At 37.2% G+C, this 17,354-nt stretch overlaps 1 protein-coding gene across 1 annotated transcript in view; it reads left to right on the top strand.

The window, feature by feature from the left end:
- Window positions 1-17,354, top strand: part of RDX (radixin) — a 40,570-nt gene that overhangs the window by 17,720 nt on the left and 5,496 nt on the right. Inside the window, exons 3-11 of the mRNA XM_084293586.1 lie at window positions 928-1,011; window positions 5,706-5,801; window positions 7,458-7,732; window positions 10,222-10,305; window positions 10,788-10,934; window positions 12,529-12,625; window positions 13,256-13,419; window positions 14,054-14,184; window positions 16,922-17,082. Of these exons, the coding sequence (XP_084149712.1) occupies window positions 928-1,011; window positions 5,706-5,801; window positions 7,458-7,732; window positions 10,222-10,305; window positions 10,788-10,934; window positions 12,529-12,625; window positions 13,256-13,419; window positions 14,054-14,184; window positions 16,922-17,082 (1,239 nt within the window). The remainder of the gene's footprint in view (window positions 1-927; window positions 1,012-5,705; window positions 5,802-7,457; window positions 7,733-10,221; window positions 10,306-10,787; window positions 10,935-12,528; window positions 12,626-13,255; window positions 13,420-14,053; window positions 14,185-16,921; window positions 17,083-17,354) is intronic.

The raw sequence follows: 17,354 nt of genomic DNA, 5'->3' as shown, positions 1-17,354 counted from the left end.
CCTCTAATGCTTTATAATTCACTAAAGACAAATAAAACATGATAGTCTAGCGGTAGGACAGAGGGCCATTCTAGCAGCGAGAAGCCAGTGCTGTGTATTTAGTGCTTGGTTCTGCTTCGTGAAAATCCCCGCTCCTGCATGTACCAGTTGAGGAGAAATTGGAACAGACACTTTTTCCAAGGAAGGCAGGCTTCCAGATCCAGCCAGAGCATTTGACTGCTTGCTTTGGAGCAGATAGAAACAGTGCCTGTCAGGAGGCGTCTGGAAAATGGGTTTCCATTCCAGCAGGGGGAAGAAGCTCATTGGGTGCCGGTGGTTTTTCCAGCCTCGTAGCGAAGCGATCAGATGGGATCAGTGTAAGGGGAGCAACCTCTACAGTTCTTCCTGCCAGTGATGTAAAAGCTGCTCTTTGTCCCAACCACTGGTCCCAGACACATTAAAAAAGTTGAGCCTCTTAATATTGGAAACGGTTGGGCAGGGGACTGCTTTGCTTTTTATGTTGCATATTATACTAATATACATGCTTTGAAATAATAACATGTCACTTAAACTTTATTTTGCGTGTGTTTGGGAAGTTCATCAGAAGGTAGTGCCCCACAGATGAATGCCAGAGTGTTTTTTAGGTGTTTAGGAGTAGCGTCAGCCATCCCATTAAGTTGATTTTATTTGTATTTTATTCCATGGTTTGACCTTCCAACCCAACATTAAGTACTACATCAAGTATGCTTGTATACAAAATTAATGGTAAGATTTTTTTTCGGATTGAAATCTTACATTTTTGTCTGATGTGTTCTGCACACGTACAAGACCATTGCAGTTGTTGAATTTACTTTCTGCAGATTGTTTCTTGCAAGGTAATTGCAGTATACAGAAGCGTTACGTTGGTACACTGTGATACAAATATTTTGTTGTTGTTGTTTTCTTTAGATCAACGTCCGAGTGACCACAATGGATGCAGAGTTGGAATTTGCCATCCAACCCAATACAACAGGCAAGCAGCTCTTTGATCAGGTAACTTACACGTGTCTGTGTGTATCGATCTGTACAAACACATCAGATAAAGCTGTTGTGGTTATTGAAGCATTGTTTGATAAAGCAGAAGTGTTCTCTTGTATAGATTTCCATCATTTTCTGTAACGATCTAAGCCAAACAGTCAATTAGTTTGAACTTTGTTGTTCATCCTAATGGAGTGCACTAAATTCAAAGACAGTTCTGCATACATAGATGAACAATGGGGCCTCAGCTGAATCTTGTGTGTAGCACTGCTTTAAGTAATGGTATTTTGTGTTGTGGTATGGTTACAGCTGCAATAAAAGTGTTAGTTACTTGTGTGAGAAACTCAAATAGCCTTCACTATTGTTTAAAAACAAATGTTACACAAAAATTAAGCAAAGCTAGAATCTTTTTTCTTCAGGAGTTGTATCTGTAGATGCTATTTCGGTTTTCAAATGTTTGAAAAGTAATGCTGGCCTATGATCCATTCTCTTTTTTTTTTTTTTTCTTTTTTTTTTTTAAATCTTGAGTTTTGGAGTGCAAAGGTGCAAGTGATGGCCTTTAATGTGCTTTAGGTTTACAGTCCCATCAGCACTGCATTCTCACTTGATGGTGCTTTTATCTTAAACCAGCTAAGTGAATGATTTGTTTAGAAAGGTTGTTCTTGCATTCATTCTATGTGTTGCTAGCCATTAGAACCTTGAACTATTATTTTTTGATCCAGGTTGTGGAGTGTTCTAGATCATGTTGAGAATTGAAACTTGTCAATGTGTCATTTCTTTGTTCAGTGAGGAATTAAATTACTGTACGTTATCTAGGCAGAAGATGCATGCATTTAGTTAAAAATGCAGAAATATTCCAAGTTATTTTTCAAAAGCAGTGTACATATATCAAATATCTGGTCTGGCAGGACTGTCACTTCTGTCCACTCCACTGTAGATGCTGAGAGTATGTGGCACGAAGCATTTTTAGAGAAAGTGACATTTATTAAAGAGTTCTTTAATGGGTCAGTTAAATGTCTTAGTATGTAAGGTAGATAACTTCTTAGTTTGGTAACACTGAGTCTTTTTCTTTCTATTAGTTTTATTTGCCATTTTTGTTAGGAACAAATCTGACCCACTTCTACCCCCTGCTCCTTTAGCTAACGTTGTTAGCAGTCTACCTGCAGCGTCAACTTGGACATAGACTTCGTGACTCTGCAAATCATCTTGAAGGAAGGGGGGCAGATGCATGGGAGCTGTCCTGCTTTTGTCTAACCCCACCATTAAATAAAAAGGGTGGTATTCTGTGGCACAGCAGCCTGAAAACTGTTGTCTCTCTTTTGCCAACCTTTGCTATCTGCCGCCCTGCAGCTCTGGGTGGGGTGGCCTTCTGCTGTGTAATGTCTGGTGCCCAGGTAATCAGCTTCATCCAAATTGGGGCTTCTGCAGACAGGGAACAAAGATACAGCTGGGAGTTCTTTTTTCTGCCCTGGCACGTTTCGTGTTCTCTGCAGTTTTGTTCCTTGACTCCCTGTGTGGCTTTTGACATCTCACAAGCTCTTACAGTCAACTGGTGGAATTTGAAAATTTAAGTCAGCCAAAATCAACCAGCATGGTTTTGTGTTACAAGGGAAATATTTTCAGCGTGATCTTAAATCCGTACGTGATTTCCACAGAGTAACATCAAGAGGTGAACTGTATTGCACACCTAACATAGCACTTCCATACAAAAACTGCGCTATTTCTCTAGGAAGAACTACGCTATTTCTCTTTTTTCCTCCATTGTGAAACGTAGTGAAGTTCTTACTGCACAAACCAGTTTATTTTAGTGTCTCATGCTATTTCAGGAGGTGCCTTAACATATTTATCATTAGTCCTTTTGTCCATCCTGCCAGTGGTTAGGATGGGCAGGACAAGTTCTGTCCTCTTTTTCTCAACCAGTTTATCATCTCTGATTTTCCTGGGAGAGAGGATCCTGGGGTGGGTGCCTGTCCAGTCTGGTGGCAGAGGTGGGGGTTGCCTTGTTCTTTCCAGTAGGGTGTTAGCACCAAGCAGCAGGGCTGGTTTCCCGTAGCTTCCATTCAGGAAGAATGGGGGAGTTGTCTCCTTCATTTCAAGTTAACCCCCAGCTCTCCTTTCTGGGTATCTCAGAAACCTCCCCTAGATCGATCTTTCCGTGGTGGACTAATTGGAAACCTTGCTAGGTTTTCTTCATGTGAATGTTTTGATCTGCCAAAACACGTATCTGTTTTCTAGTCACTTTTCTTCTCCGAGAGGCTTTATTACCTGTTAGTTGTCAAGCTGTGGGATACGATGGTGGATAAATCTGTTTTACAGATGTGATGAAAATTTGCCTGAAGCTACCTAATAAATCTTTTGAGCCTGAATTATAAATCAAACTCCTAAGTTTCCCATTGCGTGCTTCTCATATCACACCACTGCTGTGTATAAGTGCTTGTATTATCGTGGTGCAAAGTTTCAGAAAGCCTTTTCTTTGAGCTGAGAGGCAGCAATAGACCATGCTTTTTCCTGATGTCCTGAGGTAAAACAAGCTCGTGTGTGAGCTGTGCTCAGTATTGATCTACAAACACATGTAACTTTGCAGAAGGCAACCTGTGTGTATTTGAATAATGTGCAGTGTGCTGCTCAGCTGAAGGGCAGCGGCTAGCAGTGAGAGTGAAATGTTTGGACAGGAGCATAAGCACTTGTCTCCTTATGCCTTACGGGCAGAGCTGTTGAACATCTGCAGTTGTTACTGACTGATGTTGCAGCTCAGAGTGCTGAGTAGGTACCGAGGTTTGACTCGGACAGCTGCAAAATAAAGAGCATTAGGAGTCATCTGCGAAAGCCATGAGTAGTTTAATCAGCCTCACACTGAAGATCTGTGCCAAAAGAAGCAGCAGGACACCAGATTTAGCTCAGGACAATAGCAGAAACAAAAACTTGCTCGGTTGTTCCAAAGCAGGAGTATAATGTAGGAATTTACAGCAAAGAATTGTTCACTAAGGGATCAGTTTGGATCCATGAACGTTGTCCATTCTGTGCCTTGGTGGAGCTTGAAGGTGGAAGGGTAGAGGATGGAAAAAAAAAAAAAAAAAAAAAAAAGAAAAGGTGCACTTGAGTGACTGTTAAGTAATAATACACACATGCAAGGGATCAGAAGTAAGTTTGCACAGCAGCCTTAATTGTGACATTTTTCTAATTTTCCAAATCTTAATTTTGCAACCCGCTAGTACTACTTAAAAGTGGAGGAGGATCTATGTGTAAAATTCTATTTCACATGCATCTGAATGCTTCCATAAAACAGCCTTCAGTAAACCAGCTTGCCAGCATGGTCCAGCCTGAGAACATACGTAAGTACTGCCCTACTGCATCTTTTGGAGCCAGAGTTTACAGTTTGTTTAATAATCTTTGCTGGACCTTTCTGATTGATTGCTTATTGAATCCATGTGTACTCTCACTGTGCCAAAGACTTGCAAGATAGTTCCACAGTTTTATTATACGCTGTGTAGTAAAAGTGCTTCTTTTTGTTTGCTTTGAACCTGCTGTCTAATGATTTCAGTTGATTCCATTAATTCTGTTCTTACATCATGAGAAATAATGAATAATCATTCTCTGTTTTCCTTCTATGTGCCATGCAAGTGTTAAAGACACACATCATCTTCCCCCCTGCCTCATTTCTCCATGTCTGTAGATTTAGTTCTGGTCTTGTCTATGCTGAAGATGTTCCATGTCACTGATCATTCCTTTCAACATTTCTGAAACATTTCCAGTGCTGCAACGTCCTTTTATAAAGTGACACGACCACTCTGTATGTAGTATTAGAGATGTGGGAAACCACAGATGTGTATAACAACACGACATCATTGTAGCTTTTTTCCTTTGCAACAAGTACTCTGTTCACATGATTAAAATTGTTGTGTTCGATGCACAGTATTTTAGTTTTATTAAATATCATCTTTGATAAAAGTTAATCTTTTTCCCCACTGTTCATTCAGAGATCTTTATGGGAGGTTTTCTACAGCAGATTTTGTTATACCAGGTGTTTTTTTTGTCATACCAGGTGTGGTTTTTTTTTTCATATGTGATCCATACCAGGATCACATATGAAGTCTTGTAAGACTTCCCTGATGGTTGCACTACAAGTAATCAGTGTCTGTTGTTGGAATTGCTTATTTCTTTTTAATTAGTGTATCCATTAAAAAGCCTTTCCTCTATTTAAGGACATTTTGTTTCTTTAATAGCCATTGGTGATAGGATTGATCAGAAATCTTACAGGAAATCCACTTATGATTTGTCAGCCAGATTGTTCTTATCCCTTTTATCATTAACTCAGACGATCTCAAAAATATTTGAAGGAGGTGATTCATCCTCTTTACATCATACTTGTCCCCAAGTATTATTCTTCAATATAATTTTGCTGATTGTCTTTTGTTGAAGTGGACTTACTTGTCTGTAGGTCTGCAAATCCCTTCCCAGACCTGATTTCAAAGATCAGGGTCCTGTTGGCTGCCTTACTCCTTAGGTGCTGAGGTTGATACATGCAGTAAGCTGCTCGCTCCAGCTGGTAGTTTGGCAACATGGTATTTGAGTTTATCTAGAACATGTTTTGTTGCTGGTTTTTATGTTAAACACTTCATTGTATTTCAATTTGAGGTTGTTTATACAGCTTAACCATAAGAGATTCCTGCTGTACAGATTACTGATGATTCTGGGTCGCTTATCTTTAGGTGGTAAAAACCGTGGGTCTTCGTGAAGTCTGGTTTTTTGGGCTACAGTATGTGGACAGCAAAGGCTACTCAACTTGGCTGAAGCTAAATAAAAAGGTAATGTTTTCCTGACACTTAGACAAATGGATAGTTTTAAATAGGCTTTTATAAGACTTGATGCTCCGATGTTGTGAGTGAGATACCTGGCTTCAAATCTAGTCAAAAAGTTGTTTCTCACTTGCTTTAAATGACAAAATGCAGTGTTCAGTTTGATTAGCGATAAAAGAACAGAATCATATTGCAAAGCTGCATCAGTGTTTAATTTGAGAACGATTGAAAGTCACTTTCTGTATTTCCAGGACCATGGTGATGTATGCATTTAAGAAAACTTCCATTCATATGATTGTCTTGTTTTCTGGTGGCAAATTATAAAAGTATTTGAACTTCAGAAATTGGCATGTATATAGCTGTAGGTTTTTGAACAAGGCACCAATGATAGGTTCCTAATCTTCTGTTTAGGTATCTAAAATCCAACATGCAATTTGTAGGATAATTTCTATTTTGTTTTCCCCAACAGCACAAAACATCTGTTGGTAGCCAGGTCATTTTATTTTAAATGTTATCTATGGTTTGATTGTCACTTTTTAATATTGGCTGTCAGATTATTAGCAGCACTGCTGAATAAAGGGATTCTTGAAGTTTAATCAAGAATACCTTTGTTGCCTTGAATTTTAGGAAATAATTTGGGATTTTTTCCCATTTTTTTTCCCCAAATTTTTCCCAAACCACCTAATTGTTGGTGAGTTTAAAGTAATATATAGTACATGTAAATCAGAGCTCTATGGGGAAGAATGAAAGCGAGCAAAAGATTTAAAATTAACATCTGAAATGTAGTGCTTAAGTTGCCTTAGGTACGTGATTCAATGGTTGTTATTTATAACTTTTGGTACTTCCTGTGAGTTGAGCAAACAAACGATTTCATGCGTAGTGAAGTTCTAAAAGGACTATTTGTGCATGTAAGATTAAATGCATAATAAAGTGCTTGTGTAATTGAGACGTCTGAGATTTATTCTCAATGCACCTTTTAATAACCACAGTATTCACTGTTAGGGTTACTGTAACGTTTGATTTTTTTGTTTTAGTCACAGTGAGTTCTGAAGGCTGAGCTCAAATAAAACAGGAAACTTATTTTTCATTTAGAAATTTGAAAAATGACATCTTGAAGTAGACAGCTGTTTAAAACTTGTAAGCTGACCACATCTGATCTCTTCACCAAAATCCTGATAAGGCATACCAATTAAGTTCTAGAAAAATGTGATGAATACATGTGGTTTTTTCACTGGCACAAAGCACATGTTCAATAGTTCAAAGACTTCTTGTGAAAAAATCCAGCTTTATACTTAATGTGCCCTAGTTCTTGCTAAAGAAATCTTACTAAACCTAATTTGATATTTATTACAATTCGTCCATGGATATAGCTTTTTTGTATGTATTTACAGCTTTTTTTTTCATATCTTTATTGTGATAAATACACACAAGACTACAAGAAACACTTCCACAGCCTTTGAGTAATGTTTCAAAATTGTCTAATTTCTGCAAGTTGGTGTACTTGATGCAGTGCCCTGTGAATCTTTAGTGAGTTGTACTGTGGGCTTGTCAAGAAGTGCTGGATTTCAGTGCACAGGAGCTTACAGCCAAGCTATTTGTATTTAATATAGCACCTACTGGTCTTTTTATGTTTTTATTTACTGTACTTTCTTTTTCCTCCCTTAGGTAACACAGCAGGATGTAAGGAAAGAGAATCCTTTGCAGTTCAAGTTCAGGGCCAAGTTCTTTCCAGAAGATGTATCTGAAGAGTTAATTCAGGAAATAACACAGAGACTTTTCTTCCTGCAAGTCAAAGAAGCTATCTTAAACGATGAGATATATTGTCCACCAGAAACTGCAGTTCTTCTGGCTTCTTACGCTGTCCAGTCCAAGTATGGAGATTACAATAAGGAGATACATAAACTAGGCTACCTAGCCAATGACAGACTCCTCCCTCAGCGGTGAGACAGACCATAAATATATGCTTTTGCATCATCTGCTGTATATAAACTTGCAACACTCTTCTTATTGTGAGAATATTAAGTGAAAATGTGCATTTAATGGTAACTTTCTCAAAGAGATGCATGTTGCAGTAGTAGAATTTAGGAGGAAATGATATCCCAGTTCTGACTAAATATCAAAGTATTTCAGCCAATGGTTTCATGAGATTTTCATGGGTTTTATTTCTTGTCCTGTCCACAACCAGCTGCACAGTTTTAGTGGATCAAATTTCCGAAGTATTCCAAAATAGATAACATGATCTATCATTCCCAGAGGCTTAAAATCAAAGTCCTTTAATATAAGTCATTAAGGTTTATTTAATATCTGTTCTTTTTCTTCAGTTCTTGATGTTTTTATGCAAGTTCTGGTAAATAATAATAAATTCCTGAAAATCATTACAATGTATTATAAGTTAAATACAGAGCAGAAAAATGGCTAGCCTGAGGAGAAAAATTAGAAAATCAACTGTTGCCGTTGCTCTTGAGCACGAACCTTTTTGTATTACTCTCACATCTAAGTAGTTAGGAAAAGTAAGCACCAAGATTATACTTCTGTTTTTTCCCCCTCACAGCTGAAACCATGCTCCTGACATGTGTTGGCAGCAAGAGAAGCATTGCAACACAAATACACAAAGTTAGATAGTTTTGTTAATGTAAATTATTCCATGTTGATGTATTGCCAACAAATGTGTACTTACTAAATGTGTAACACGAGTGCCTCTTCAAAGAGATGAGAACCATGGAATAATTTGTTTTCTTTGAAATCCGTATGCTCTGTTTTTGTGAGAACTTACAGTAGGAATTAGCTCATTAGCTAAGTTTTGAACTCTCAAGCTAGCAAAAAAGCATTTCAAAGGATTGTGAAGTGTTGAAAAAAATATTTCTGAGAACGTTTCAGGTTTTTAAAAATTCTGGGTAAGAGTTTGGTGTCGGTTTCATGCTTTCTTGTGACAGTGAGGTCTACACGCTTCTGGAAAAATACACTGTACTAGGAAGGCAAGGAGATTCAGAACCAATACAACTCCGTGCTGAATGTGGTAGTTCACAGATCTTGGTCTTTGCTTAGTTGTGATGACTGCCTGTGAACACCGGAGTGCTTGTGTACAACACAAATTGAAATGCTTAGGATGCTCCTTTTTGGTAGACAATCATTCAGGTGAATTCCCAGCATGTTTTCAACCAATAGTTTGCCAGTTTGCACCGGGTGAACACACATCTTTTGTATTCATTGTAACAATTATTCCTGTTTTGCCTCCTGTCACCAGAGATTTGCCAGAAAACTGACAGGTGCATAATTAAGGTACTTCAGAACAATGTAATGACAAAAATACTCATTTCCAGAAGTAGACTAGCATTGCAAAATTTTACTGCAAAAGGTGAGAAGACCTGCAGTTCTCCTTAACTATAGAGTTGTGAAGTGTTTTGACCAGTGAACATGCTTCTTGGCTCAAAAGAAATGAGCTGGGAAGCAACAAGACAGAAATTCCCTGTTGATTTCTTTTTGTCACACTAGTAGCACTTGCCTACCTGCTAGCCATGTTTCATCAGGAGCATGTGAAGAAAGAGTGGAGGGGACCAAATGATGAGATGGCTGTGTACTTAGATGTGCAATAGAGTTGCAAAATGAGTGAGAGAAATCCTATAATAGAAATACTGCATCAGTATATTTTGCATCACCCTGTTTATTCCTTATTGTAGTTCCCTAAAAATGTAGGGAAAAGTAGTAAATTGTTCTTTTCCTGAGTAAAGAGAAAGGAAGGAAAAAACAACTGTTCTGACTTCTTTTAGTAAGAATGTCTTAGTTTCCTTTTATTTAATAGCCCTTAAAAATAATTTCTCTAAGGAATGCTTGAGAAGCTATCCACATACAGTAAAAGCATAAAAAGTTACCATACACATTCGATTTTTTACTGCAGTCGTACATTGCAAGTGTCTCCATCATTGCAGCCTGCTGTAGTTCTCCATAATCAAATTTCTGAAACTTCTTCGCTACTGATTTTAGTAGATTTAAAAAATAAAAAAAAAAACAACAAACGTAGCCTGCTGACTTGTTTAAATGTGCTATGTTTTCTTCCAAATGACAGCAGAATGAAAGCTTGAATGTGTCTGGGAATATATAGAGATTAATCTGTGGTATTGTTCTATGAGGATTTTATAGGTTTGTGTTTTGGGGAGTTCCAGCATTACGCTTTATGGCTTTACTGAAAGTTGAGACATGCCATGCTGTCACTTTTATAATTCAAAGAGTAGAATACAATGAAAAAAGAAGTGAGTTCACACTATTTTAAAATATGTATTTTTTGAAATTCAAAACTTCTGGGTCTGGGTTAAAAAGGTGAGTATATAGGAAGTAATGTTTAAACTTACTCAGTTAAAGCATGTGTTAGTCCACAAGGTTTAAAAAAAAAAAAAGGTTGCCAGTGTAATTTAATAACAATTTCTATTCACAGAGTATTAGAACAGCACAAACTGACAAAAGAACAGTGGGAAGAAAGAATACAGAACTGGCACGAAGAGCACAGGGGAATGCTAAGGTAATTGCTTAAATGTTCCAAGACCTTTTAGGACTTTGTTATTATTATTAGAATGTATTTTGAGGTGCTGTTTTTGCTTGGAAACGTCTTTCTTATTCTCTTCTGGCTGGTATAGCCAGTTATCAAAAACTTCAATGAAAGCTTAGGTCAGAGTTGAGTTTCCAGTTGGATTATTGGTTACCTACATGACTTCTGGTAAGGCTGTCAACTGCTTTTGTCTGCAGTTGCTTACCTCTAAAATATATTTAGTATTTTGTTAGTCCACAGTCTGAAAATACAGAGTACAGTTATTTAAACTGTACTTGAGTATTAGGGTGTCCATCTCTACAAGTACCAAAATCAATGTAGATGTGAATTTCAAGGAAGGAAGGTTTGGTGCCTAACTAAATATCACGCTAGTTACTCTGCAGTTCCCTTATTCTTACAGTGTACTTTTGATTTGTCCACACTGTGTTTACATTTTTTTCTCCTCTTTTCATCAGGGAAGATTCTATGATGGAATACCTTAAGATAGCACAAGATTTGGAAATGTATGGAGTCAACTATTTTGAAATAAAGAATAAAAAAGGAACTGAGTTGTGGTTAGGAGTTGATGCTTTGGGTTTGAATATTTATGAACACGATGACAAGTAAGTGGCTAATACTCATTTTCCATTCTGTCCTTGGAGATCCTATCTGAGATTATACAAAAAATACCTTATCGTGTTTCAGGAACATCAGCAAAACAGATTCTCGAAGACTTTCTAATCTATGTAAAAGATAGAAATTATCTGCTGAAATATTTGAATTTTAAAGAAGAAATAGCAATGCAAAAGCAGGGAACGGCAGAACAATTTTGTGTAAACCTACATCCATATTTAGCAACATAAATTTATGATAGCTTGAGCATTTTTATATGGGTTCTTCCTGTACTTCTCACTCTCTCAAGTCTTCCTTTTCAGTCAGAATGAAAAGGACACCAAAAAGCTGAACAATATGTCTGAGACACATTTTGCAAGAGCAGCTATTAGGATTAGAGCTGTTAGATACTCAAAGTTTTTTTCATGCTCTAAAAGCAAAACCTTTTAGACATCAGGGAAAACAGATGGATCTTGGATTCTGATAAAGAGATCAAATTCTTTCCTATTTGAAGGTGGATAAAGCTAAAATGTGCAAAACTTAAGAGTCTTAAAAATGAAGAACAGACTCATTCTTTTGTTTCTTTCCAGACGCTTCTATTATTAGTATCTGATGTTAACAGTACTTCCAGAGTGATTTGAAGTAAAACATGATGTATCAACACCAGATAAGAGCTGTCAGCTGAACTGTAATTTCATGCTCTCTGATGTATATACTCCCTATCAGAATTCTGTAAGCCTTAATTGCCATTAGATGGCAACATAACTCCTGAAAGATGAAGAAAATACTCAGGAAATGTTCAGATCAGATTGAATGATCAGCTAATTTTTGGAATTATTTTACTCCTGATAGTTAGCAATCAAATGTTTAAACATCTTTAAATATTTGTAGTTAGTATAAACTGAAAAAAACCTTTTTGTGCCCATGGAGAAAAATATTTAGTTAGGCAGTTGGTGCAAAGCATTGGAACTGTTCCGGAACTTAATTCTGCTTAAAACGCAAGTGGATGAAATTCAGTTTGAACTTTGGGAATGTAAGAACATGTATCTTAGAGCTGAGTTAAAAACAAAGTGCAGCATTACTGAAGGCTAATTTAATTTCAGTCTTTGGGATGTCAGACTTTTCTAAGAGTATATGCACATCAAAATAGGTAGCTTCCGTACTGAAGGGGAAATTGTCACAGAATCACAGAATTTTCTAGGTTGGAAGAGACCTCAAGGTCATCGAGTCCAACCTCCAACCTAACGCTAACAGTCCCCACTAAACCATATCCCTAAGCTCTACATCTAAACGTCTTTTGAAGACTTCCAGGTTGTCAATGACTTATAAAGAAGCAGTGTGAGATTGTGATGTTTAGCATATATTTAATGATAGTAGAACAAATCACCAGTTAAGATTTCTGAATTCCTCCTGTTGAAGTGCTGCATTAATATGAAACATTAATTTGATGGGCATGTAGAAGTATATGGCATTGTCTACCAAAATGTCCTTAAACTGTTGTGCATGTGATTGTGTGGCAGTCAAAACAGTACAAAATTAAACCTTACACATTAATGGATGTAAATGAAATGCACTTCTTTTAATGAAAACTTTTTCTCTTTGAAGGTTGACACCCAAGATTGGTTTTCCATGGAGTGAAATAAGAAACATCTCTTTTAATGACAAAAAGTTTGTCATAAAGCCAATTGACAAAAAGGCCCCTGTAAGTACTCTGTAGAATAGCATGCATTTGTATATCAAGAGTTTTAAGCCTTAACGGTCCTGCTCTGGCACTGTGGCAAGTGTAAATATTTGTATGGCATTTATTTTTTGTGTTGGTAATCAATAACAAGTCTTAATTGCGAAGTTTGGTATGCTTATTGTCCTTCTCTTCATTCTGGCTGACAGTCTGATAAGATTTCTTCTTTTTTTCTCCTTTTCCTTTTTAAACCAACTAACGTTTTATGACGAATTGAAAAGCTGCAGTGTAGCATGCTAAAATCCCTGTACCCTCTTTTTTTTGCTTGCATTATAGTAGCACGTTTCATGAAACTCTGGGGCAAAACATTAACTTACTGAAATAGAGTAGAGAATAGTGTTACATTTAGAAGTTGAAATAAATAATGTTGGGTAAAATAGCTGACCTCTACGTAGAGGAAATCAGATGGAATTTTGAATTTATCTTGCAGGTTCCTTGCAGTAACTAGGTTTATAGGCTTAATGCGTTGAATTGCTCACAGGAGAAAAGTCAAAATGTTTGTAAATTTACATTTAAAAATTGCAGGTGTGCAGTGATACTTTGAGTCTCATCACAACTGAGTGTTTAATGGATATGCTGCAATTATTTTTCTAGGATTTTGTTTTTTATGCACCTCGTCTGAGAATTAACAAGCGGATTTTGGCACTGTGTATGGGAAATCATGAATTGTACATGAGGAGGAGGAAACCTGATACAATTGAAGTGCAACAGATGAAGGCCCAAGCTAGAGAGGAGAAACATCAGAAACAATTGGAAAGGTAATTAACAAACTTTCATGAAACGGAAGACAAATTCTTCTATCCTTTTAAGAAAACTAAGTCATGGAATAGCAGGCATCCTAGCATTCTAGAAAGGATGTCTGCTTTTCTTTCTGTAACATGCTTCACCTGTCTTAATAGAAAGCCGTCTCCTTGTTGAGCTTTCAGCATAGTAATAGTAGCTGTACCGTTGTTTCTCATTAGGTCTTTTTGTGAAACACTTTTAAGTCTCTGTTGCTTGATTCTTAGGGACTTTTATCCTCTACAGGTGAACCGTTAAAGCAAGTTCAGTGAAGAATATCGTGATTTACTTTTTGTGTACTCTAAAAATAAAGACGGTTGCTATTTCTAGCCCAGATGAAACATCAGTTGTGTAAAAATGTAACTAGTTTTGGATTTATCTGGCTGAACCATAACCAAGGTTGCTAGGCAATTCTTGTTCCTAAATTCTTTTTCTGTACAGCATTTTGAAATAATGAAACTTGGTTCCTCTGTTTTTACTGTAAAATGAATTCAAAACGTTTAGAATTCTGTACTTCTGTACTAGCTGAGTAAACTAAAATAATATGCTACCAAAATCCTAAGAGTAGAATTTAATCTGCTTGAGGTTAAAAAAAACTTGTATTATTTTCAGGGCACAGCTAGAAAATGAGAAGAAGAAAAGGGAGATAGCAGAAAAGGAAAAGGAAAGAATAGAGCGTGAAAAGGAAGAATTAATGGAACGCTTAAGACAAATTGAAGAGCAAACAATGAAAGCTCAGAAAGGTGAGCTCTTACTGGTCCTGGATTTGTTATAGCTGATTACACTGTTTAGTTCATTTGGGTAGTGAGGTTCCACAGTTCTCTTGGTGTATTTTTTTGTGTGTTTTTTTTTTTTTTTTTCCAACTTATTTTAATAACAGCAAGACATAGTGGTGTGTTTATGATTTAAGAAGAGCTGTTCTTCTTTTCAATGTTAAAAGTTGCAAGCTGGGTTGTGTGGGTATGTGTGCATCATATGAAAGCAATTTCTGATTTTAGCAAGTGCTTTTTAATAAAATGGAAGTTAATGAGTATACAGTTTACTTCCAACCTGTGAAGTACTTGGCATGCTGAAAACCTGAGGCTGGAGGGGGGGTGAAGATTCAAAGTAATTCCTCTAGGATTTTGTTGAATTGAACTTTTAGATGAAAAGTTCATTAGCCCTTTGTTTTCCCATTCCCTTGTAAGATCTGAGAATTTTAAAACCTAAAATCTTACCAGATTTTAGTGAATAAGCTATGTTTAGTGTGAATTATCGTGGTTCTCTGTGTTGAGCTACTCTGTACAGTCTGTGCCTCAGCTGCTTTCCATACTCTCTTTCTGCTTCAGGTTTGGTTCATATTCATGAAAGTTCCATTCTTCTCTCTTCTGTTGACAACTGGTGTCTTCAAGTGTGATAAAGAGAATCTCTGGCTACATCTTTGCAAATAAATTGCCTGTGCCTGGCACTGCTCTCTAGCTCTAACCTCCGTACTTTTGAGTATTTCAGTGCAGAACAGGTTGGACACACCCAGGCAGCTGACATACAAGCTGGGCTTTGGAATTGTTCAAAAGGGGGGTTTTTTAGCCCAGGACATCACAGCGTCAGGGTGACTGTGAAGGTTTAATTGTGTGGATAGTGAGTTCCAGTGCTTGGTAGCATCTCCTGGTGCTGTTTTGCCTGGTATCATGGAAATAACCAGCAGCAGCAGCACGGTGAGCTGCTCGCCTGACTGTCATATTATTGTGTCTCCATCACTAAATCAACTGCTGACGTCAGGTGTTTGCCCTTCTGCTAGGGCAAAAAAAACCCCACAGGCACATTTTCAGTAAACAGCAGTGAGTAGCTGGTACGCCTCGCAAGTCCTTGAAAGATGTGTGTACGTCTGTAATTTGACTAAACCCAGAAACTTTTCACCAGGCACTGAAAAGGCACTGCTGTTGCTGTAACGGGTGCCCTCTGCACATTCCAGCCCGTGCTTAAATTCATGAGTATGACAGAGCTGCTCTGAGAAAAGGTTAAAACCTTTTCATTCTGTGGGCTTTGTGTTCTGGGTTTTCTGATGATCTGGTGAAATAAGTTTCATGTTTCCTTTATTTAAAAAAAAAATAAATCCCATGTTTGAGTCTAAATTTTAAATGAACAAAAAAGCAATCCTGAGCAGAATGTTCAGCAGGGAAAATGTCAGCTGAAATATTTTTTGTGAAAATATAGACATCAGGGAACCTTGAAAATAAGCAGTGTGTCCAGAGCTACTCTGACTTGGAGGTCACGTTCCAAAGACAGGACATCAGAATTGGTGTTAAGCATGTCACAACCATTAATTTTTGGAGAACTTGACGGGAATTATACTGGAGGTTAGAGTTTTTGAGAGCTGTGTTAGCGAAGAAAACTTACAAAGTTTAACTTTGTTCTGAGTGTGTCTGTGTCATTCAGGGATAGGAATCAGGATTTTTTTTTTGCCTGGAATTGTCTCATTATATTAAGTTAAACAGCATATTCAACCTTCAAAAAGCAATTCCATGATTCTGAATAAATTATTTTATATTCTGGTAAATTTAATAAGACATAATTTATTTTCCAATACAGTACATAATGGTCATGTGTTAGTAGTCCTTAGCCTTCTTTTCCTATATGGACTAGTGTTTATATGAATGGTGCCTTTGTTCTGTAGTTGATACGGTACTTAAGTGTTTTCCATCTTCACTGGAAGACTTTGTCCTTTTGAATAGTATTTTTAAATGTTCATGCATTTTATTTCATCTTGTAAGTACTGCGTTTGTGCAACTCAGCATATTTGTAATGCCGTGCCCCTGATTCTGGCCTTCAAATTTGGGTTATCGGAAAAACCAAAGTTCCCTGTGCAAATCTTCCTTTGAAATTACAGAATTGGTAGGTTGTTGTTTCTTCCTGTTTCTCTTATATCAGGTTTTTGCCCCTTAGCTTGTAATGTCTTGCTAACCAGGCAGCTAGACAACTATTATCCCTTCCTTGATTTAAAGTTTTCCTCTTTGCATCTTTCTGAAGTTGGCTCTATTCTTTGACCTCTCCAGTGGGTCACTTTGGAGGTGCATGCCTAAATTGTCAGTTGCAGTTATTGTTTGAAGCATTTTAATGGAGTAGGTGATTTTCTGGCTTTTTTGTGGCAACAGAATGATTTATTGTGTATAAAAACCTCTCACACAAGTGAGAGGGAGTATACATTTAGTGATAGAACTAAATTAATAAAGATGAGTTGATACTTTTCTGAAACATTGGGCTGTCAGTCAAGTGAGATGAAATATAGCCAACATATGTTTCAAACGGAGAATAAAAATCAGACTTGGAGTGTAGCTCTGGGGAATGCGATAACAACTCTTCTTGGCTTCAGTCAGGCTAACTTGAGGCAGCCTTGTAAATCTTTGTCAGTTTTCTATCTTTGAGTGTTGCGGCTGTTATCTGTGTTACGTATGAGTAGGAGTTAAGTAACCATGTATTGTCTGCAAACTTTCCCTATGGCAGAGCTAGAGGAACAGACCAGAAGAGCTCTAGAACTGGATCAAGAACGAAAGCGTGCAAAAGAAGAAGCAGAGCGCCTGGAAAAAGAGCGTCGAGCAGCTGAAGAAGCTAAAGCTGCTCTAGCCAAGCAGGCAGCTGATCAAATGAAGAACCAGGAGCAACTAGTAAGAATCTCTAACCCTACGTTAAACAAATGGAAAAATACAGTTGATTTTGGTTACATCTATTTTGGAAAATGGACGGCTGTGTGAAATGCTCTATGCTTTGTTACAGATTGTTGTGGGACTTAGTATAAAAAAATAATAAAACCCTTAGGTTAGATTTTGCAGCATTGCCTTATATTCTGTGCTAGATGGCTTCTGTTTGAAGATTTGCACGTACTAACTGAGAGACACAAATTTTAGGAGAGCATTGAGTATTTTTCAACTATAAAACA

The sequence above is a fragment of the Netta rufina genome, assembly GCF_964035555.1.
Source record: "Netta rufina genome assembly, chromosome: 1".
NCBI lineage: Eukaryota > Metazoa > Chordata > Aves > Anseriformes > Anatidae > Netta > Netta rufina.
This window is presented reverse-complemented; position numbering and strand designations above follow the sequence as displayed.